General features: G+C 39.3%; 1 protein-coding gene across 1 annotated transcript in view; it reads left to right on the top strand.

Annotated features, from left to right (window-relative positions):
• The window catches only part of cdkal1 (CDK5 regulatory subunit associated protein 1-like 1), a 202,331-nt gene that overhangs the window by 49,025 nt on the left and 129,763 nt on the right, over window positions 1-23,543 (top strand). Inside the window, exons 5-7 of the mRNA XM_029505241.1 lie at window positions 11,554-11,650; window positions 15,753-15,801; window positions 20,624-20,744. Coding sequence (XP_029361101.1) covers window positions 11,554-11,650; window positions 15,753-15,801; window positions 20,624-20,744 — 267 coding nt within the window. The remainder of the gene's footprint in view (window positions 1-11,553; window positions 11,651-15,752; window positions 15,802-20,623; window positions 20,745-23,543) is intronic.

Raw genomic sequence — 23,543 nt, 5'->3', positions numbered from 1 at the left:
AGGATTTGCTGCTTTTCTCATCTCTCAATAAATAAATGAATGAAACATAGTGCGAACTTGAGATTTAGTTGATATGTCTGTACTCTTGAACACATTGGCTCGAGGTCTTGGTTTTACATTGTTACTGAATAGAGCGAAATGTCAGTGTGAGATGTATTTGATCTGACAAATGGCATATGGGGAGTCCTCCACTGACCCTCTGTTCACCTGTATTGACACAAACACGCACACACAACACCTGCTGCTCCACCCCTCTCCCCCACCATCATCTCACTCTCTCACTCAAATTTAGTCAAACTGCTTCAGTGACATGAAAGACGGGGACAGTAATGCTAGTGTGTTTCATTTTCTGTGGAGTTTGAATTAGCCATATCTGTCTTTCAAATTTGACACACTTGTTCGTTGAAATAAGGAGGTCATAATGCAAGCTGATTCATTGTTTGTCTAAGAGGGTGAGAAGGCCTGAGAGACTGACTCATATGGCAGGTGTGTGTGTGGCCGCCAGCATACCAGCTGCTGTGCTCCTATCATGTATCTTTAGTTACACGCAGAGGGATTTGACACTGAACCAAACCCTGTAATGCTGAAACATGATCATCTTGGACCTATTCACCAAAAGACAAATACGCTGTGGGCACAGCACACACTGGCATACACACAAATTACATAAATGGATATTTATCACATACTCATGTCAGTACACACACACACACACAGGTTGACACAGGTAGAAAGTTTTAATGTCTGTTTCAACAACAGTTTTTATGGGTGGAAACATTTTTTCTTAATGCTCAACAATAAGAGAGAAAAGGGCAATGGTAAGACAGAGGTGTGTCTGTGTTCTCCAGAGGGGCACCTGTAAGCTTTTGGCATTTTTCCTGTTCGGCTGCAGTCCTTTATTTTTTAGCTGACGATCCCAGAGGCTTTTTCAGCTGGTGTTAGCAAAACAAGCACTGACCTGGAAACTACCGAGCCACTGAGATACTTTATAGTAGCTGCAAGTTATAAAAGATGACATTCTCGCCCTCCTCTGAATAAGTGTGTGTTCTTCCTCCGTGCACCTTCCGGGTGACAAATGACAGGAGAATTGCTTGAGAAACTTGGCAATAATGCATCCATACTGATGAGGATACAGACACTCTTTCAAAGTCTCTCTCAATAGATGTCACATCAAGATTACATATGATAAAGTACAGAGACATTCATGATATAAATGAAGTCATCCAAGATGACAGTCAGAACTTTTGACCTTTGCAATGCCTTATGTTGAAACCCTAAGGGGGAATGTTAGAAGCAATGCCCACTTGAGCAGGAAGGAGGGCAGAAAGCAGGTGACAGCATTAATGGTCGGTGAGCAGGAGAAAGAAAACCATCTAGGACAAATGGTCTTTTAAAATTAACTTTCATGAGGATGATCATTAAATGTGCATTTTAGGGTGAAGTAGAGATGGACCCTGACTTATGTGGAGTTTAAATATTGTTTATTAATGTGTGCAGTTGCCCTGGAGATGCTGTCATCAAAGTATCTTAAACTTCCTTTCTTGCTTGTTTCTAATTTTATATCTCCAACAGATGGACTGGATACTTCATACCAGCCAAGAAACAATTTCAACAAGCAGTATTTGGAGTGAAAACAACCCAAGGCTGACGACTTGGCCATAGGTGCATATACAGTGAATGCCCAAAGAATGATTGGATGCACAAAAATAAGCACACATGCCAGCTTCAGTAGGATAGGGGGTGCGTGGGTCAGTGCCTTAGTATACCCGGGGCAGTCCTTAACCTCTGAGGTGCTGTAAACAGACAGACAGATAGCTGGATGTGGAAGGAAGGGATATTGCTGTGGGGAATGAGGGCACATGTGGCATATAGGCTACTGTGCATTGGCTGGTTTAGCAGGGACGTGTGATATAAGTGTTGTACATGTATTTTTATGTGTCTGGCTGTGTGTTCCTGTCACATGAGGTATTGAGGCGTAATGTAGTATAACTTTGTTTTTAACCTGTCTTTGTTCAAAGTCACTGAACTTGTGACGCTTCCTGTAACTTCTGTCAAATCTGACTTCCACATCTTCAAAGCTTCATTCTTATATCTCCAGACTAATATTTATGAATATTACCACTCCTTCTGGTAGCATTGTTATTTTTTATGTAAGTTCCATAAAAATACAATGTATGTTCAGCAAGTCAGAATGGAGAAAGCTGAGTTTTGAGGACCCATTGAATATTACAAAGCACAGGTCTAAATGTTGTTTTCTTCTTTTCTGCTGTGGTTTAACTGAAAATTGTATCATTAACTTTTTTGTTGCTGCAGGTGTAAACCCATTTAATTGAACATGAAATAGGGCACTCAGTGTTAAATAAGCCTCGAAACACATGGAGCAGTCTGGATGGTTGGTCTTAAAATTTTTATGCAAAATATAAATATGACTTCCAGACTACATCTAATGAAGCACAGTGATATACTGATTGATGATGTTTACTAATTCAAAGTGTAACAGCGAGAAAGGTAACAGATGCGTTTCAATGAAAGATGCACAGGCAGCTGTATTCAACCTCAACTAGAAAAATATTCACCATTCATTTTAACAAGCCAAGTATATTTTAAAAATCACCTCCTCATTCTTCAAATCCCCTTTTCTTCTACCAACCCACCTCTCTCACTTCTCTTCTCTATGTAATGAACCTTTCCTTGAATTCTCCTTTTAATTGGTGTTGAGTCAGACAGAAACAGTGTGTGCGCAGGCAAAAAAAAATGTTTTTTTTTTTAAACATTCCATGAATTAATTTTCACCAAGTAAGGGTGTCCTGCATGGCAGTTTAATCAGCCAGTTGGCTTTTAAAGGAATCTTATTTAGAATAAATAAGGCACTGTGGTTAAATGAGAAGGCATTTTAGAGGGACTGATGAGGCACCATGGAGCCACTTCAGGCTGCGAGTGGGAAGAGACTTCAGCTGGGAAATTAACAGGCTGAATAGATGCTTAGACTTTGTCGCTGTATAATGGGACTCCCATAGTCTGCATAGTCCCCCTAGCAAACCCACTGTACATGTACTCACATATCTGCTTTCACATGCATGCTTGCATATCATAAATAGTGCAGCAACTCGCAAAAAGTGCAGATGTCTAGATTACGTATAGTCAATGTGCGTGAAGAAAATTGTGAAGGAACCCATCCAGACACAAAAGAAAATTTGTGTAAACACACCATTATTTTAGTTTTTGCACTTAGTGGTGAAAAAATGTGCAATCATATTTTTCTTTATTTAGTCTCTGTAACAGAAAAAAAAAAAGAATGACAGAAGAGAGAGGAGTGAGAAACACTGAATTTTAAGCTTGTTGAAGGAAAATAACAACAGAAGAACTGGATTGAAGCTCAATCCCAAATTGTTGGGTTACTAGATTGAACAGTAGATGCAAAAGTCCTGAAAGACAAAAACGGCAGATCTTTCAGGAGTGATGCTTTATCTCCAGTCTTCTGACCTGATACAATGAAAGAAGACAGCTCAGTTAACTTCGCAGTTCAGAAAACCTTTCAATCCCTACTTGTTCAATTATTTCAGCTTTGTGTTAGTTGGAAATAAAAAAAAAAAAAGGTGATTTGCAAAGATTGCTGGTGTATTCCAGGTCACCGAGCATTTGCCGTTCCACTTTTCTAAACCCTTGCTTGTAATAATTTATGACCTTGAAACCAATCATGATTGTTTATGCTTGGGCTAATTTTGTGTGGAATTATTCAACCAGGATTGTCCTTTCACCTCTTTCATCCTAGCCTGGATTTCACTTCTGGATCAAAATAATTGCAGAAAAACACGCAAACGGGCCTTTGTCCACCTGTCTGCCCACAGGAAGCAAAAGGCATGTATGCCTACACACGCTCACACACGTGTTTTCAGATTGATTCACACTGAGGTGAAAGGCCTCACGGGGAGTGGCTGCAGCTCTGAATGATGAATGCTGGTGTGTACCTTATGACAGATCCTGCTTAGTCTGAGACTGAAGCTGCCGCACTAATGCACAAGTACCAGTGCTCCAGATACAAGCTCTGTTTTATGTTTTAGGGGGGTTTGGTTTTGTTTTGTTTTCTGTTGTTTGCATTAACATAGATGACATAACAGTTTCATTTAGATGGTTTGTTTGCATCCTTTTGCAGTCGACATGCGACACTTTTCCCGACTGAGACACTGAATGCTTCTATTCTTCAGCCTGTACATTACTGACTTCATGCTCAAATTTTTTCAAATACGCACAAGATTTTTGTTTAGTTAGATAATCTTTGTTGCTACTCTGCTATGAGATTAAATTAGTCTCATATTTTTGTGAGCATTTCTTTTATCCTCTTGAACTCTTTACTTAGCAGTGTCTCTACCACAACCTCAGGCTGAGAGGTTGCACCCATGTTATATATAGAAGCCTCTTCTATATTAACAGGACTTTGCATTGGAAATGGGCCTCATGAGACTCCCTTGCAGGATTTTGCTTTGGCGTTGCCCTCTTCTTGGTTCAGTCTAGGGCTCATCTCTAATGCAATTACCTGCGCATATGCATCTGACTGTTTGTCTGGCCCTTTGCCATTGCACCATGTTTTTTGTTTTTATCACCATCTTCTCTATTATGAGCCACTCAAGCGACAAATACAACTTATTTACCGTAATGCAATATTCATCACACATTCAACTCATTTTTACAAGACAGATGTCATCCGTTTTGCAGAATTAGGCAGGTGTGTGGGCCATTTCTTTTTTAAAGGCCATAATCTGAAAGCTTTGCATTTCCTCTGACCAACCTTTACTAGGCCCATGTTGACAATTGGGCTACCTTCTATCGCTGATATACACGAAAGTCATGTGAGCCAGTCATAAACTAGCCATGTTATAGGCATATTGACTGCTCCACAGATTGCCTGTATCCTGTAAAATGCAGTTCTAACGTGAATGCCTTTATTAACCACATTGGCAATAAAGGTGGAGGATCAAAATCAAGTCTTTTCTTTTCTTCATCTATATGGTTGTTTTTTCATGTGGTTGTGGTTAATCTTGATATCTCTGCCACTATCAGGGTCTTTAAAAATGTAGATTGAAAATCCAAAGCTGTAATCAGGCCTTTGCGGCTTGTCTGTCCAAATCTACCTTGTAGACATCACTTACCACAACTCTCTTTTATAGACCTGCTTTCCCGTAGTTATCTTGTATTGATTAAATTGGACAGCCCTTTTCTTCCTTCCGATTTTGTACCTTGCTCTTGCTATTCCTTCCTTCTCTTTTTGCTTTTGGATGTGCTCAATTTAGGGTTTTCACTAATTAATTTTACCCTTGTGGGCATTAACTATTGGTTTCCCTATGCAACAACAGCGTATGACGATGTGTATTTGCATGTGTGTGACAGAGAAAGAATGGTTCTGCAGCTTTACTTCTCAGACCCATGTCTCATCCCTCAATCACAATCTTCCTGTCACTGCATCTGAGTTCTCCTCCTTTATTTCCTTTTGAGTCCTATTGCAATCTTTCTCTCCCTCTCCTCACGTGGTGATGAAAGTCTCTCTTCTTGGCAGCTTGTTTTTGAATTTCCTTTTACTCATGCATTCTCACTCTGTTTCTCTGTTTCCTTGTTGTTTACATTTCTTTTTCTTTTTTAAAGCATACCTCAACTTAGGTCCCTTTTCTGTAACATCACATACATTATGGACCTTTTGTGAGTAGCCCTCTCTTACACTACTCTATTAGCTTTAAAAATATCAAGTATTATATCATCTGGTATATGCATTAATCATAATAATGAAACATTTGAAGAGGTCCTATTTTTTCCAGTTTTACATACATACAAGAAAGTTACATTATTTCTTTGGGGAAATTTCTCATTTGGATAAACTTTACTCAGACAGGATGGTATTATGAAACCCAGTGGTATTAGGAGCATACTGTTTCAATTTGTAGTTAACACACCAGGATTCATAGAGACTTTCACTGACTGCCTTTGCATCATGTCATGTTTTTTTGCTTTTTATTCCTTCTAACCACCAGCTACTTCCTTTCTACTTCCCACATGCACCTTAGTTAGTTGCTACTTTATTTATTCAGTTTGCATTTTGACAGTTGTTTTAGTAAACTTTTCCAGAATGCGTATTCATAGAGAGGCTGCATTCTACATTAGAGCAACCAAGTGTGTTTTCTTCATATTCCTTCAGTCTGGGCTGTCAGCCAGTGATAGAGATGTATCTCCTCCTGCTGCGGCTGCGTGACATAGACACACAAGAAAATAAATATGACAATGAATAACACTTTATGCAAGCAAAAATACATTGAATTCTCCTCAGTAGAGCCAATGTAACTTAGTTAAATATTGTTTTTGCTTGAACAGCCATCATGAAGCTGAAACTGGGACAGTGACCAAGAGCAGAACTGCATGGTTGTCTAAGTATGCAAGGTTTGAAGAAGTGGAAAAATATTGGGAGTGGAATGCATTTAGTCTATCGCTCACTCACACTTGCACATGTTCACGCGCAGTGCACACACCAGCTCACATCTTAATTACTGAAGCTTGATGGGTACTTAACCTTGCCCCTTGCTGCTTATGCTAATGCAAAGAGGTCAGGAGTATGCTGATTGGCTGGCTTGCTGTCAACTCAGCCAGAAACAACTGTCAGAGTGCAGACGAGCAGGAGAAGAGAAAAGACTGAGGAGTCAGGGCAGTGGAAATATTCTGTGTGGGGGGTGTAGAGAGAGTAGGGATGTAATAATGATACACCAGTTATAGTAGATTAAATGTTTATGCAATACTTTTTCGTTTGCAATTTTTAAACATTGTCATTCAGTTTCCTACATAAAGGTTGCTGTGTTAAGCAGCATACATACATAACATACATACATACATAACATAATCATGATGTAGAGCATTACATCTCAGTCACACAACCTTTACTCTTTACTCTTATCAGTATGACCTAATCCTTTAAGCAACATGTTTGCTACGCAGCATATGGCTAGCCCTGTGTGTGTAATGAGCTCATCCGCACCTATCTGTATAGGGCTGAGGGTATTTAACAGCAGGGAGAGTCACTGAGAGGACACACACGTGCTGCTGTCCTTGTGAGGACGCTGAACTGTTTTCCATATATTGCGGACAGGCTAACCTGAACACAACCAATTTAGGACTGACCCTAACCGTAATGTAAATTGACCTCAACATAGGCTTTGGCCACCATGAGGACTCCTGGTTAATTAGCTGTTTATCTAGGGAAATACAAGAATGAACAAAAATGTGCAAAGTACAAGTTAACTTCCATTCAATTCAAAGATACTAGAAAAACCAAGCTCACTCTGTATGTTAAAGTTTTAATCAAAATAAATCATATGATAAATGTAAAGGCCTATTACTGCCTATTCTTTTGGACTTCTTTAATAACATTGACATGGATGGCTTTGGGATGTGACACATTTATCGCAATGGGGAGAGCACCAGCAGTGTCGCACATTTGTATGATGATGTCAGTGCTTTTCAGTCGAGATAATGAAAAGGGCACTATAGGAAATTGCCATAATCCACAATGGATGGTCATCACTTCAAGTTTTGTCTTTAGAAAGTTGAAAAGGCCTGTATATAGGTCATGCACTGTGGTCCATCTAAGTGCGTAGAGTTATTTTAATGTCATATTTACAGCAGAGGGCTTCTTCGAGTCAACCTGATCAATTCAGTTGGACATTTAGTCTGTTTTAATTTGACTGATTCGCTGTGTCTACTCAGCTGTTAAAAACCAGTATGTACAGCACAGTCTTCGCTGCCATACATATATACCACAGAGGTCAAACTTGTATGCATAGCTGCTATGTGCTGTTCCCGCTGCCATTCGTGACCATTGGTATGCATATGTGCAGTATGTTCACATCGTGTGTGGGTGCGATTGTGTGGTCTTCAGGCTATAGAGCACAAAGTTGACAGCGGGCCACAGAGATTTGGGGCAAGGTGCCAAGGAGGCCAAGGAAGTATGTGTGTCTGAGCGCACTCTAGCACACCTCTTCTGCTGATCTTAGGGGACATCTGCTCCGGTCTGGGTCACTAGCAGCGGCCGCTCTCTTGGGCTCAAAAGTATCACCACAGCAACTGCATCACATAATCCCATCCCATTCCATCTCATCCCATCCAGGAACTGTGTGCAACATGATTAGCCAGTTCCCCCTGGGGCGCTGAGGCGACAGATCAGGCGCTGTCTGCTTACTCGCTGTGTCAGCTATGGCTCTGAGTCTGTGGGCGTGGAGCAAGTAGCGCATTAAAGGAACGTTTGGCGCATTTTGGCAGGAGACGGTGTGAATTATGCAGACGGATCCCTGCTGTGTGTGTGTGTGTGTGTGTGTGTGTGTGTGTGTGTGTGTGTGTGTGTGTGTGTGTGTGTGTGTGTGTGTGTGTGTGTGTGTGTGTGTGTGTGTGTGTGTGTGTGTGTGTGTGTGTGTGTGTGTGCGCACGCACGCATCGATGCCAGTATGAGCTCTTGAGGAACAGTGTTGGGAGAACAAACTACTCTACATGGATAAATGCTCTTTTGGTTTCTCTCTTTCACTTCTTCACGTCTTGAAAGTTTATGTTTCTCCAGCTTTAAGTATTTACTAATGTCATGATATTCTACTCTAACACCCTTCTCTGTCTCTCCTCTTCTCTGAATCTGTGATCACCAGAACAGTGCTGTAATGGGTGGATATTATTCATCGTCATCTATATTAATGTGGAAAGGCCTGTGGATAAAACTAGTAAATGCACGTGTACAATAACAATGAGCTTTCTGGGGATCAATAGAAGTACATTTTCTCTGAATGTGCTGTTAAAAAACTTTTGTTTGTGGTGTCAGACTGACTTATTTCTTTACATTTTGGCATTTCAGGTGATTTGTTATTTGCTCAGTGCTTGCGTGACAATGAAGTGTTTGATTAAGAAGTAATGAGGAGACTAAAATAACCCTGAATGGTACAAACAGCTCAGAATAATCAAATTATTCCTAAAAACATTTCAATATTTGCCTTCATCTTCCGTCCTTTCATTTCTCCCCTCAGCAGCTTTGGCTTTCATCTATCCCTCCCTTTCTCATCATTCACTTGACAATGTAAACCGGCTTTGAATAGAGTTGTTTGTCTGTCTTCACCTTTCTCTGCTGCTGCTTACTTTGCTTTCTCACATACCCCTCCAGCACCCCCCCCCCCAAAATCACTATCTGTCTTTGTTTTGCTGAAGAATACAAACACAGTCTGAATTAAAACACAACTGACAGTTTGCATCCAGTTTCTCTTCTCTTCCCCTCTCCTCTCGCAATTCCTCCCTCACTTACATGCCTCCCGCCTCCCATCCCTCCCTCCCTCTCTCGCTCCAGCTGTCAGGAGGCTTCATTATTAAAGATTCATGGCGGAGTCTGGGCAGCTCTTCCAAAAGCCTTTGTCAGACAGACCGAGTGTCTCAAATCTCACTGGCACTAACTGGAGGTGACAGACTCACATACATTACATTCACATGCACACAGACACACACTCAAACACGCACACTCTCCTTGTGGTTAGCTACACTGTTTTACTATCTGCCCAGCTCTTTTTAATTCAAATCATCTTGGGGAGTTAAAAAAAAAGAGAGATTCTCTTGTTTATTTCAAATAAGAGATCAATGTAACATTGGGGAGACCAAACAGATGTAAAATTTTTTTGTGATTTTTTTTCTGAGAAATCAAAACCATTTACACTGGAACAGCCATTATAAAAGTCCTCGTATAACTGCTGAATTAATGTATTTAAATTGTTCAATGAAATATCCACAGTTTGAAAAATTGATTTAAAAACAGTTCATTATTGCCGGACGGTTGCAACATACAACTAAAATGCACATATTCAATCCAATACTGATTTGTCATTGAGCTTATTGTGACTGTTGCCACATGATTTAGTCCCTCCCCTGGCAGATTTCCCTTGTTTTATTCCATCTCTCCACCAAAGGAAGTCTGACTCCCCTGTCTGTCTTCTGTTTTCACTGACTTCCTTTGCATGCAACAGATTCTTTATTTATGTAGTTGTTCATTAATTGAACATTTCCCTGATTCTTTTTTTTTTTTACAATAATAGACATGAATTGACAGAAAACTGGGCTGTTGCATGTTACTGCCTGTCTTGTTTGATGTGACAGACTTCTTGTGCAGCCCTGTCAGAAGAAAAATATTTTGTTTTAATTTGAGAATGTGAAGCTTATATTCAGCAGGTCAGTTCGCATCCTTTAGCTCAAGTTTGATCTATCTGTGTTATTTGTCATTGCTGAGCAATTCTGTTCTTCTTGCCATCTGGAAAGACTGACGAATCACCAATTTCCACAGACAATCATTATCGTCCTTCGCACCTTCAGTTACTTGAAGTGTGGCTCTTCCTCTGCCTCCATACCAATCATGCAGTTGTGTTATGGCTTATGCTCAATAGCTTACTGATGCACTTGTAGTCTCTCCCCACTTAACCCTTATTTCTTAGCATTTTTTATTTCCTTGAGGCAATAATAACAACAAAATATATATAGATTTTTTACACTTTTAAAAATATAGGCCTCTACCAAACGGTTGGGTAGGACATTAAAGGGTTAAGGAGGTCTCACCATTTGATTTCCTGTGATAATTCCTGGTGCCATGTGGGCCAGCCCTGTTTTTTCAGAAACATGTTCTAAATGCTCTAATATATATTTTATTGACCTATTCCAAAACCTTTAGACTTTAAGGTATACTTATTCCAGGCTATACCTATGAGAGCACCTAATTTATATTATGACTTAATAGTAAGTACAATATATATATTTTCATGGAACCAATTGTTCCTCATCAAGCTAAATGTACATACTAATGGCCACTTTATTAGTTGGTATCATCAGCAGGTGGCGCTTGCTGAGTGATGGGAATTACATTGCTATGTTTGACAATCAGACATAACAGACAAACCATTTATCTTTTTTCACATAGATATATACTTTTTTATTTAGTCACGTGTACAGAATTAGCACCGTGGGATTTACCTTGAGTAAATTCCTGACCACTGTGTTATCACGAGGACACATCATAAGGGAAAAACCTACATGCCACTGGGAAAAACAAGCAAGGTTCTCTTTGTAACAAGAAAGTCTAACAAGCATTGTGTTCATTTCTTACGTTGAGCATAACTGGCATTAAAGTATCTCATAGTTGTCTGGTATTTGGAGGTTTTTCATGCCAGAAGAAAATAGAATTAAATCTCAAAATAGCATGCGCAATATTTTCCTTGAGTGTTAATGAATATTATTTCAGTGGAAGGTTTAATGTGATAGTAAAGTTTCACATCTTTCCTAGAACATGTCACAAAGTTTTCAGTCCAAATCCATTAGACTTTCAAGTTCTTGTGTTGCTGTACTTTATAGTTGAAATGAAATAACGCTACGGTAGTGTGGGGCCAAAAGTAATTTGTACCAAAAGTTCCTCACTCGATGAACTCAAAATGATTGAATAAATACAGTGTTGGTGCTGACTCATCACCAAAATGTAACAGATTTTTTTCTGCCTTTTTTCTTTGTCTTTTATAGAAAAGCCCAGGAACAGCAGAAAAAGGTTGTAGTGGCAGGTTGTGTTCCCCAGGCCCAGCCACGGATGGACTACCTCAAGGGACTCAGCATCATTGGGGTAAGTTTATATGTGTGTGTGTGTGTCCATAAACTTATCAGAAATGTGGGTGTATACTCATCTGTATGTTGTATATCCACAATGGCAATTTCATTGTCTTCATTTGTATCTTGTAACCTTTGAGGAGTTTGCACACACACACACAAATACAAATAGACTGACCTGTCATTCACCTTGTTGCCAACCTGCTGTGTCTGTTCTATTTTGGCCTCCCTGCTGCTTTTTGGATCAATAGACATCCCTGGGATACAAAACCCAGACCACTAAGATGAACAGGATGGAGAGCAGAAAAGAGGGAATGATGTACGATCAAAAGAGTGAGAAAACTCCCAGAAAGGAAGCATTACGCTTAAAAATAAGATTGATTCCTGTTTGACTTTTCATAGACATAAAAATTAGAAGAAAAAAAAAAAAAAAAATCATCGCTCTTACTAAACAATTAAGAGTTGCCAAAATGAATTGTGTGCTATTAGCAGATAAATTACTGCAGCACTTCACATGTACAGTGATTTAAATAATAATAAATACAATGAATATTTAAAATTCAGCAGTCCAAACTTTTGCCTCTGTTGGTGTTGTGGCTGGGCCAACAGATATATGGTACCTTTCTGTAGCAGTGAATGGTGGCTCTGAGCATGGTTTTCTTCGGACCTCAACTGTTTTGTAGGGTTCAGAGTGTGAAATTAGAGAATAATAGCTCACAAAAAGCATCAACATCAGATGAGTTACAGGAATGTGCTGCTCTACCAATACAAGGGAAGCCAGTTTTAGGGCCATTTATTTATAGTAAAACAAAAAGTGTTCAGTAACACAATGATTTGGTCTTTCCTTTCTTTTGGTTGGCACCTACTAATCTGCTCAGTTTTTCACCCTGGCGCAATGTTATAAAAACATGTATTTTATGTTTTTCAAATTCTACTGTATACCAGCTCAACGATATTAAGTGGAAACTAATGAAATCACTGGCAATATTTGTACCATGTTTTTAACTAGCTTGGCTGTATCACACACACAAATATTTAGGGGGAGCATATATTCATTTGTACTTGTCTGCAATCTTTTGACCGCCAACAACCAGGCTTTGTCTTCTAAATTACCAGTAAAAATGTTGATCTTTATTTAAGCGATGCTGAATTTATCTCCCTGCATTAAAAAAACACCCTGCCTTGTTAAAAATGGGGATAAATGAAACTGTTTACTGGCCAATGTTCATTACTGCCACTGTCTTAATAAGATATAGAGGGTGTGGGGCGACTCAGATGTAAAGTTGAATATCCTTTACCATAAATAATGCAGCTCAATTTAAGTAAACATGCCACTGTGTAACATAATTACAATTCAACTCAAGTGGCATGTATGTATAATATAATTACAACCAGATAAACAGGTTTGTATATGTAATAGCCTTCAGGGCGAGGCAGCAGAAACAGCTGGGAAGGTTACTACTGCTGGTCCTTTCATGAGAAGATTGGATTGTGCATTAATACACACACACACTCACACACATTGGTCTTTCTATATCTGAAAGAACAATCAGACATTTCTCTAGGCCCCTACCTTAAAATCAGAAATACATGCATAACCCAAATCCTTACTCTAAACCTGATCCTACTCTTAACACTTACTGTATTGACCCTCAAAATGCTCTTTGAAGTTGTGTGTACAAAATAGAATAGTACTGTACGAATTGTCCTAATACAATAACTTTGAACAAACATTCATCTTCACAACCAGAGAAAGACAAACACAGACAGACAGACGAATGCATGGACAGGCGCACATGGTTCACAAAAACAGACAGGGCTATATGAGTCTGCTCACACTCCCCTTGTGTATCCTTGGTAGTTGCAAACAACCATACAATGACAGTGGCAGTTGGTGGGTTATGCAAATTGCATGCAAATAAGCAGTTGTGAATTTGTATATAGTGACTGTACTAACGGCTAGATAAGGGGTGTAGTTAAAAACAAGTGCTTCCTGTTGAATTCATTCAGTTTAATCATCCTGTGCTTGCTTTTATGTGGATTTCTGTTGTTCTGTGAGGTTGCTTTGAAATTAATGACAGTGTGTTGTGCTTAAGGTACAAAAACAATCACGTAATCTCACAGCCTCTGAAATAGACATACCACATCTTATATCACAGACACATCTACAAACGTGCACACAGTGCTAGCTAGGTAAACAGAGGATTACACTGGGTAAGCAATGTTGTGAACATGAGATGCACGCACACCAGTCTCTTCAGCATACTGTATGTATGAATACCTTGGATAGGCTGCATTAGTAAATATTTTAAACCTTGATGTTAACCTTAATGCTAACACACTCATAAATAACCTCGGTTGCAATGGTTTCTTAGAATTTGAATATTTTACTTTCACTTTTTTTGTGACGAGGTACAAGTTTGCCCCTTCCTTGGTCTCTGACTGACCATTGAGCAGTTTGTCTTCAAGATCCATCCATAATGATTTTTCCTTCCAATATGTCTCAAAGTTCATTTGTCTTACTTGCCAATTTCAGAAATTTATTTTTATTTATTTAAATTATTTACACTTTTGATAAATCATATGGATAAACTGGCTCACATACCGGTAATTAAAATTTGGTTTTTGATCATTAAAAAAAACCCAATGTTCAGGAAACATTTCCTATGAAACAATGTATCCAACATTTCGTAATGTAACTAATGAAATGATCACACAATTAAACATTATGGTAACGTAACAAATGAAATGCGCAAAATGTTCAGAGAACGTAACTTGAGGAATGTTATGAAATCTTCAGGAAACATAACCTAGATAACTCGTGAAACATTTAGGGAATGCAACCCAAATAACTTTCAAGTCTAACCTGCACAAAGTTTAGGGAACGAAACGTAGCACCAGGTGTGTTGAATTAGGCTTGCGCTTTATATCATTGAGGGCGCTGATCCTCTGGAATGCATTCAAGGAGGTTGCTGACATTACAATGCCATGGTAACTAGCAGATAGCCACAAGGACAGGCCCCCTGAGACTGTGCTGCACTCAGAGATGAGGGTGGAGAGAGTGAAAACAACCTTGAAGTAAGTTTTAAGAACACATGTATCTTCTCACATGGAGGATCCGAGGCTAACAGGAGCACCAACTAAGGCATGAGTACACATAAAGAGCAGGCAGAAGTCTGCAGACACCTCATTCCTCTCAAAAATGTCTACTTCTTCCCATTTTGCCCTTCCACTTATGAAACGCAAGATGGAGACCATGTATTTTCCTTGATGTCATTTCCTAAACAAACAGTATCAAAACATTTTCCAGGGACGTGGCCATCATAGTGCAACAAAAAGATGTAGCTTTCCTAATGTAACAGTATTCCAGGAGCATAAAGTAGGATTTGATGAGCACCAGGATTGAAAAATGAGAGCTGAATTAATTGCCAAGTTTTAAATGATACCTCAACCTTGCTGTGAGTGGGGCCACCTGCTGCTGCTTTGAATGGACCCAGATTGCTTGGCTATTAGAAGGAAATAGGCTTTGGTTCAGCATGTCACATAAAACTGCTGCCTGCCCAGCACAGCAGGCATCCCTGTGAGTGTGATTGAAAGAAGGGTTACACTGAGTAATGGGACTGGAGGCACTGAAAGCTGATGCCAGAGGCTAGAGTATAGACCTCCTTAAGAATAGAGAAAATGAGAGAATTAGATGTAGAGGGGATGCTGGGAGAATTGAAAGAAGAAATAATGGTACAAGAAAAAAAATTTTCCTGCCTCACTTCTTTAACCCTCTCCACATCCCTCTCCATGTCTCTTCCTTTCATTCACTCTCCCTTTCCTCTCCATATTATTTTGTCTGGGACAGTTTCAAAGTTCCCCTAAGAATTGGAAAAGAACAGGGGAAGAATATCTCTGGTTTCAGCATTCTTCTGATTCTGCAGTGCATATTTTCTTCTAATCTACAAATGTGATATCGCCCTGTTCTTAGCTGTGAGATCGTTTGTCTTCTACCACCACATGCCCGTGTTGTAAATGTGTTTCTGAACTGTCATTTTCAGTCTTTCATTTGACTGTATATATTGGCAATGTCAGCATTAATAAACTTTCCCCATGTGTGTCTGCCTGTTTTTCAGGTCCAGCAGATCGATCGAGTGGTGGAAGTAGTGGACGAAGCTGTGAAAGGTATTTCAACACCTGCACTAGTTTGGGGAAACGAGCAGCAACTAATTTCACTAAGTGATGAATTCATGAAAATTTTTTTAATTATTGGATGAGAAAGGCAGGAAAGTACGTTTTTGAGTGTCAGCTCCAAATACAAATGAATTTTAGTTGTCTATGAACTTAAAAACCTATGATTTTAATATATTTTTTTCAGATTGATTTCCAAAATTTTTAAAGTTTTAATTTTAGAGATTCAGCTGCTGGTCGACTGGATTTCCCCCTTTTTTGTCATGGTTTGAAGGATGGTAAATTTCATGGAACTGAATTCACTGAAAAGTTATCCTTGAACAATTGCTACAATCAGATTGGCGGTTCGGATTGATGTGCTTTTAAGAGCAAAGTCATCAGTGTTATTTTCGGCTCTTGTCTGCATAGCTTGTTAAGTGGTCTTCTCTGTCTGAGAGGCTTGCAGCGAAACAGTTTCACATGGCAGTGATTAGGTCATCCATTTAAAATGTTAGTGAACCGCTGCACTTAGCTGTTTAATGAAGGTCAGAGAGAGTTTACAGTGTTAGTGTCCAGTCAAGCTGTCATACACCCCCAGCTGTTCTCTAATAAAGAACAGATTGAGTTTATGCTCTGTGTGCTTGTGTGTGTGTGTATGAATGAGTGACTAGTTTTCACTGCAGGACTCATTCTAATGAAGGACAGCTGAACTGAGGATTAATTTTACAATGTGTCATCAGCCCTAAATTGTTTGGCTATGCACACAGACACACACACGCACACACGTGCACACACAGTGACTTTGATTCCCCCTTTCTTCTCTGTGATTTGCTCATTCTTTCCATTTTCTTCCCTTTCTTTCTTCCACACATTTCTCTGAATCTTTTGATGTCTTCCGTTCTCCCCTCCTCCCCCCCATTTTCTTCCCTCCTTCTCCCCCCTCCATGGAAACTAATTTCCCCAGTATCATTACAGTTCTTTACGACCTCGTATAAACTGAGAACTGTTATTTCAGCTCGGAGGCCTGCGCATAAACCTTTAAGCTAGGGGATTTGCCTGTTGTAATGGCTACTAAAATACTTACTTCAATGAACTGCTAATAGACGCAGTTCTTTGCTGCACCAAAATTGCTTGCAGGTCTGTTTTCCACATGAGCACTGCTATGCTTTTATGAGCTCGGATCTTGAGGTGAGAGACTATCTATTCTGGCTCCAAAAGAACTTAACAACTGTGACTACATAAAGAGACCTCACTACTGTAAATAGTGCATCTACCAAACATAAAGCTCAAAAGACTGCCTCTTATGAATCCCAAAGCATGTCTTTATCCTTTGGTTATCGCTGGTTGGGTTGCTGAGGATGCCCATAGTCCCACAAATTACCACTACTTCCAACACAAGTGACTCAGCGGGTAGTGTTGTTTCTGTGGTCAGAAGTTTTTCTTTTTTTTTGGTACCAGATTTTGATTTTCTTATACACCTCTTGTCTTCATTGTGTTTTTCAAACTGCTCAAACCCCAAAACAAACAAAACCAACAAACAAATAAATAAAAACCCACAAAAAACTGGACAGACACAGATTTTTAACGGCATTATTTGATTACTAAAACACAAAGCAAATATATACATATTTAAGATTACAAGAAAATTAATTCATGAAGAATATTCTTCATGTTTTCAAGAAAGGGCGACTTTGTCCCGAGTCTGATCTGTGCACCATTAATAAATATAGGCCTTTTTCTTCATAGCAGTGTTTTTATGTCTCTATCGCTTTATTGGCCTCCCAATATTGATCTTGTACCAGTGAGACGATAGCTTAGGATGATACTATTTCACCTGATATTCTTTTATGTTTTAGAAATGGTTTAGATTTAGTGTGTGACATATAAACTGGGGGCAGAAAAGGTTAGACAGACTAATGTATCTATTTAGCGACAGATCTGAGGCCATATTGTTTCCATATAACCTTGTGATCCTTATTTCACCAGTATAAACAAACTGCTTGTGTGTGTCAGTTCTGAAAAATAACACAGGAGTATGAAGATGCTGCTCAACAGAGAATAAGCCAGGAAGTCAATGAAATAAAGAGCAGGTATCAAGAGAAAAGTTGATGCATTCTTAAGTATTTGAAGTCATCGCAAGCTGTTCTGAACATTATCTTCTAACGCTCTTTAGAGGAGCTTTTCCTTATCAAGCATCAAAGTCCAACATATGGCATTTTGAAGCCAATCCCATTTTGAAGTATTGGCGTTAAGGCACAGTGGAGAATTTCTCGATATAGTTGATGTGACTCTCTGATATTTCCCTTCAAAATTAAATTCACCAATGTTCAGCAAGAAAAATACATTTGTACATCTCCAGTAAACTGTTATATTGGCAGGATAAATGACAAGCATTACACCCCTACTGTCCTGCTCCTCTGCCACCTCTGTCCCATCTTTCTAATATACACCCATCCCCCTCCACCCTGCCTGCTGCTTTATAATCAAACCAGGGAGCACAACAAGACCAACCACTTATGAGACATCAGACACAGGTCAATAGGTTATCCTTTTAGCTCCCTACCTCTATGATCCAGCCATCCATCTGGCTGTCCTATACATCTTTCATCTGTGATATATTTTTTTCCATCATCATCCAACCATCCATCTATCAGCTTCTCCATCCATCTATTTTTGCTTTCCCTCCCTCCTTTCCTCTAGCATGTTCTGATGGGACGTTATGAGTGGACAGAAGGATTTATGTCCGTTTGTATTTATGAAGGAGAGCAAAGAACAAAGAAGAGAGAGATTGTAAAACAAATGCAGGAGGGAAAGGAGGAGGCATCCAGTCAGTCACAAGAAAATGGGGTATAGGGCAATGTATGTCTCTATGTCTACGTGGGGTTGCCCATCACAGCAGTTGGTCGCTCTAAACTCTGTAATTGAGATGACAAATAGAGCTGTGTTCTTTGGTTTTCTTCAGCTTCTCAAGTTAGCCATTTTATGTCTTGCTTCCCATTCACGGTCCCCCAGGCCCTGAAATTGAATTTGGCATTGGGTACACTCCTGGAGTGATTCCATGCTGGTAGTGAGATTATTTTTTGAGTCTTTAGTGGCAGTGACATCAACAGGGGTCCTATGAAGTTTGGGGGAGGGGAGGGGGGGGGATATGTGGGGGATATGTGGGGAACAACATTTTCAAGAGAATGGTCAATCTTATAATTTGGAAAAACATCTGGAAATTCAGCACTGTACTGGTAATTGCTTTCTCCTGACAAGTCTGTGAATGCAATTAAATATCAGTGACTTTATTTTCCCAAAGCTAAAACAATCAGAACAAATTCACAATATCAACAATCCGGAAAAAATAGGGAATTTCAAAACTGAATTAAGCACAGTCCTTCACCAAGAGGCCTGAGGTACAGCTAAATTACTGTCATGATTTTTCTTTTCAGTCAGCAAAGTTACACATCTCCCAGATGTGAATTTCAAGGTCCATTGTTCATCCCAAGCATGCTAACCATTATTGTTAGGCTCATTGCGTTACAGCCTGTCATTTTGTGCATTGTAAGATTGATCCCATATTTTTTCTTTTTCTTTCATTTGTAACATCGAACACAATGTTTTGGATCACGTGCTCTTTGAAATGATCTAGGTTTTGTTTTCACTGTTATTTGGATGTAATGATGTAATGAAATTAAACAATACCACCTCATCTCCAATTTGATGGGTGCTCACTTTAATACTACTGTTCTCTCATGCACTACATCTGTTAAATGCCCTTCTGATAAATTGTTCAAAACAGCAGGTGGAACTGGGAAACTGAAATTAAAATATTAATGTATAGATGAGCTGATCGATAAATCAACAGATGAAAAGGTGGTCACAGAGTGAAAAGTATGAGAGAACACGACTTTAAATCCTCGGGTTATGATCAAAGGGAGACTTGCAGACAGAGAGCTAGAGGAAGAGATGGCCATATGTGCTGAGTCCCAGCTGTTTTCCATGAGGGAAGTTTTCTGATTTTTTCCTTGTGCTGAGATATTATGACCAGTCACGCCTCACCAATTGGCTCTTTGTCCTCCTCTGGGGGGAGATTGTCATTTTTATCTACCAATTGATAACCACGCTTCCTGCCCTGAGCCCACCTTCCCATGAGACCAATGTAAAGCGGATGAAAACAGGAAGACAATTCCATCCCTCAGCGCCTCCATCTTGCACATCTTTAGCTGCTAGGGTTGGAAAGGAGAGAGTGCTGCATCCCATTTCCACACACCAAAGACTGAACATCATAAGCTATTAGAGTCTGCTATGGATTCTCATTTGCTTCTGTAACACAGGGAGCTTTAGAGTGTGCATTTGGACCCCCCCCCCCCAAAAAAAAAAAAAAAATAAAATAAATAGCCCCATTTCTTCCTTTTCCTCAACCATCATTCATTGTTTCCATCTGTTATATCTTGGCATAAATATTATTGAAAATTCAGGAGAGTTTCGCTTTGCAAGAATATCATGTAGCCTGAGTGGACACCTGGTGCATTCACATCCTTAATTGACTTGAGATTCAGCGGATGCCAGAGTTTGGCCTATTATGCCATTTCCTGAAAAGCAAGACCTGTTAATTTGTCTCTGCTTTGAACATACCACTACCTGATATTCTTAACAATAAACATGGCAACTAGTACACTGTATGCAACTTGAATTTATTCCTATTTAATGTAGAAATACTTCAGCCATCCACTCATAGGTCAAAACCAGACTGTGTCACCTTCTTCGCAAATAAACATCAGCGAAGGAACACAGTAACAGTTTGGACTATGATATGAATATAATGCAGTGAAGAAATGTTCTTTGTTTTTAGGTCATTCTGTCCGTCTTTTGGGTCAGAAGAAAGATGGAGGCCGGAGGCTTGGAGGAGCAAGATTGGACCTGCCCAAGATCAGGAGGAACCCTCTCATCGAAATAATCTCCATTAACACTGGGTAGGGCCCAGATGCACAAACAGAAAACACGCTTCATGAAATATTCATCTTTAACTGTGAATTCCATTTCACTGCTTCCCTGCCATTCTGGTTTATGGTGTGTGTATCTCTGTTTGTCTGCTTGTGTGTGCATGCCCTCTCCCTCTTTGCACAACCACTTAAACGGAGCCCCCTGTGTGCTTCTAATTTTATCAATTTTACATGGTTTGCTTGAGATGTGTATGCAGTGTGTTTGTGTGTGTGCATGTGCATATAGTGCCATTTATTCTTCAAATGTAATGGAAAGCCAACAGGTGTCTGAATTCTTTTTCTCAGTTTCCATTTGACACAGTTAGAGATACATCTCCTTCAGTCACATCTGTGATGTTGTGTGTTATCCTGTTAAAGTTCTGTTATTTTAGCTGTTAAATCACTGGCAGATAGTTTATTTAGGAATGCATATTAAATGTGGTTTTACCATAAGTAGCTCAGAAAAATGAGGATGATGTATATAAATACTAATGATGGAGTGATAGATAAAAGGATGGAAAGCTAAGTATACATCGGCTATACCATTTCCATTGGTATGGATATAAAAGCAGAAAGCTACACACACACACACACACACACACACACACACACACAGACCCAACCTTTCTATGGGCTAATTTCATGTTGTTTACAGATCTCTGTGTCTATACTGACCCATGTGCTGTATTCTCAGTGGGCTAGTTACCAAGGGTTACCAAAAACTAATTCCACTGTGCTGGGCCTAAGCTAACGATGAGCCATCAATCATCCCCCCTGCAGATCTTCAATGTCTATACATTCATGGGTTCACATACAGAGTGACAAAGTAAACAACTTGTGGACACAGCACTATTACAGTGTAAGGCTACAGCTATTTTTTGCGTTTATAAATACTCATTTTTCTTTTACTTTGAAGTCCTTTGGCTTTTTTGAACTACCACAGAAAATGAGCTCAAGCTGTCACAAATCACCGTCAAGAAGTTGTAGACATTACATGATCAACAACACACCATCTCTTTGTTTGAGCCTGTTGTGTGTTAACGTTAGTATTTACTCGACTTTCCATTAGTGTTCTTGAACCTTCTGGACTAATTGCAGCAGCATTCTGGTCCCTATGACTTAGTGACCCAGAGGTAAGGGGGCTGTGTCCTGTTTTCCACTCCTGACCTATTATTTATTACCTTTATATATTACTAAAGTAGAGTAGACATTTTTATTATTATTTTGGGCTCATAGGAATACAGGAAACAAATTATTTGGTGACTTTACCATACTTCACATTGCTGCAATAACTTTCAGCCACTTACTTTTACCTTGAAACTGAGAGATTTTATCTACTATATACCATCAAAACCATTTTAAAGAAGGCTTGCGATCAAAGTAAAAAGCCAAATATTTGTATGACTGCCATGGTAGTTCATTCACTGCTTCCCCTGTAAAATTGGCTATCAGTATCATATGATTGGCTTGAATTGGTTTTATAGTAATGGATTGCTTCCATGGATGCAGGCACTCATTGATAATTGTTGACCAATAGATCCATCAGATTCTCTTTCACTCTCTTTCGCTATCACACTAAAACTGCCCTCTTAGTTTCTGTTTTTCGTGCTTTATGTCCTGAAGAACCTGGCTGACTGACAAACCATTTTCATATCTCTATGCTTTTGTTCATTATTAAACCTAAACGCATCTTTGCATGTTTCCCTCTTCTGTGAGCCCTCCGTGGTATGTGTTGTGGTATGTATGTGCAGGGGTCAGTTCCCTGTCATCCCTCCTTCAGGAGGGGTCTGTATCCAATCCAGATGAAGTCAGCCTTGTTTTTCCAAACAGGATAGTCTGGCTACATTCAAATTCCCCTGTTTTTAGCCTTTCAACTGAAACTCTTCTAGGACGCTAGGGATGTGTTGACTGGGTGAATTGTCTGTTTACAAATTTTTCACTGTCTTTTTACTGAAAATCCAAGCTTAGCGTGTACTTTTGTATAAGTTGGTCAGTCATTAGTACCATAGTTGATGTGTATGTGTGTTGGTTCAACAGAAGAGAATGTGTCCTTTATGTGCTCCGTTTTAGATGGTCTGTTTTAAATATTCCCGAGGTAGTAGTGACATCCCTGGTGACATTTATCAGCTGATGAGACAGAGGGGTCTTTGTGTGACACACACATGAACAACATCAGTTGTAGTTGTTCTCTAGACTGCCCCTTTGTCAGATGAGAACATCTGAAGCTATTAATTTTCAGTGTGTGTATGTGTGTGGCCTTTAGTGTTTAATGTTTGTTGCCAGCTTTCTATGTTTGGACATGTGGGGTGCATTCATTTAAGATTGCTCTCTCTCCTTCCCTGTGTTTTCTTGCCAAGTGTCAAGTTGATATCACCCTGCAGAATGTTGTGCCTTCACAGATTATCTGCGCAAGGAAAACCTTGAATTTAAAATCATTAAATAAAATTCTAATAAAATAATTTTATAGTTTTTTTTAATCATAAAGAACAGAATTTTTAAAATTTTTTGAAATTCGTTAAAAAGAAAAAAAAAAACCCACTGATTTCTCTGTTTCTCTTTTCTACATCTTGTCCACATGAGGTGAATTTAATTGACTGGACATGAATTGGAAAGCCTCACCTGCATATGACAGCCATCTGCCCTACAGATACGAGACTGTCTGCAGACATAGATGTTTTGGAAGTCTACAAAAGAAATCTGAAGGCTCCAAAGAGCACAGTAGAAACATAATTCTTCAATGGAGGAAGTTTGGAACAATGCTGAGCTGGCTGCTCCGCCAAACTGAGTAAT

The sequence above is a fragment of the Echeneis naucrates genome, chromosome 6 (genome assembly GCF_900963305.1).
Source record: "Echeneis naucrates chromosome 6, fEcheNa1.1, whole genome shotgun sequence".
Taxonomy (NCBI): domain Eukaryota; kingdom Metazoa; phylum Chordata; class Actinopteri; order Carangiformes; family Echeneidae; genus Echeneis; species Echeneis naucrates.
This window is presented reverse-complemented; position numbering and strand designations above follow the sequence as displayed.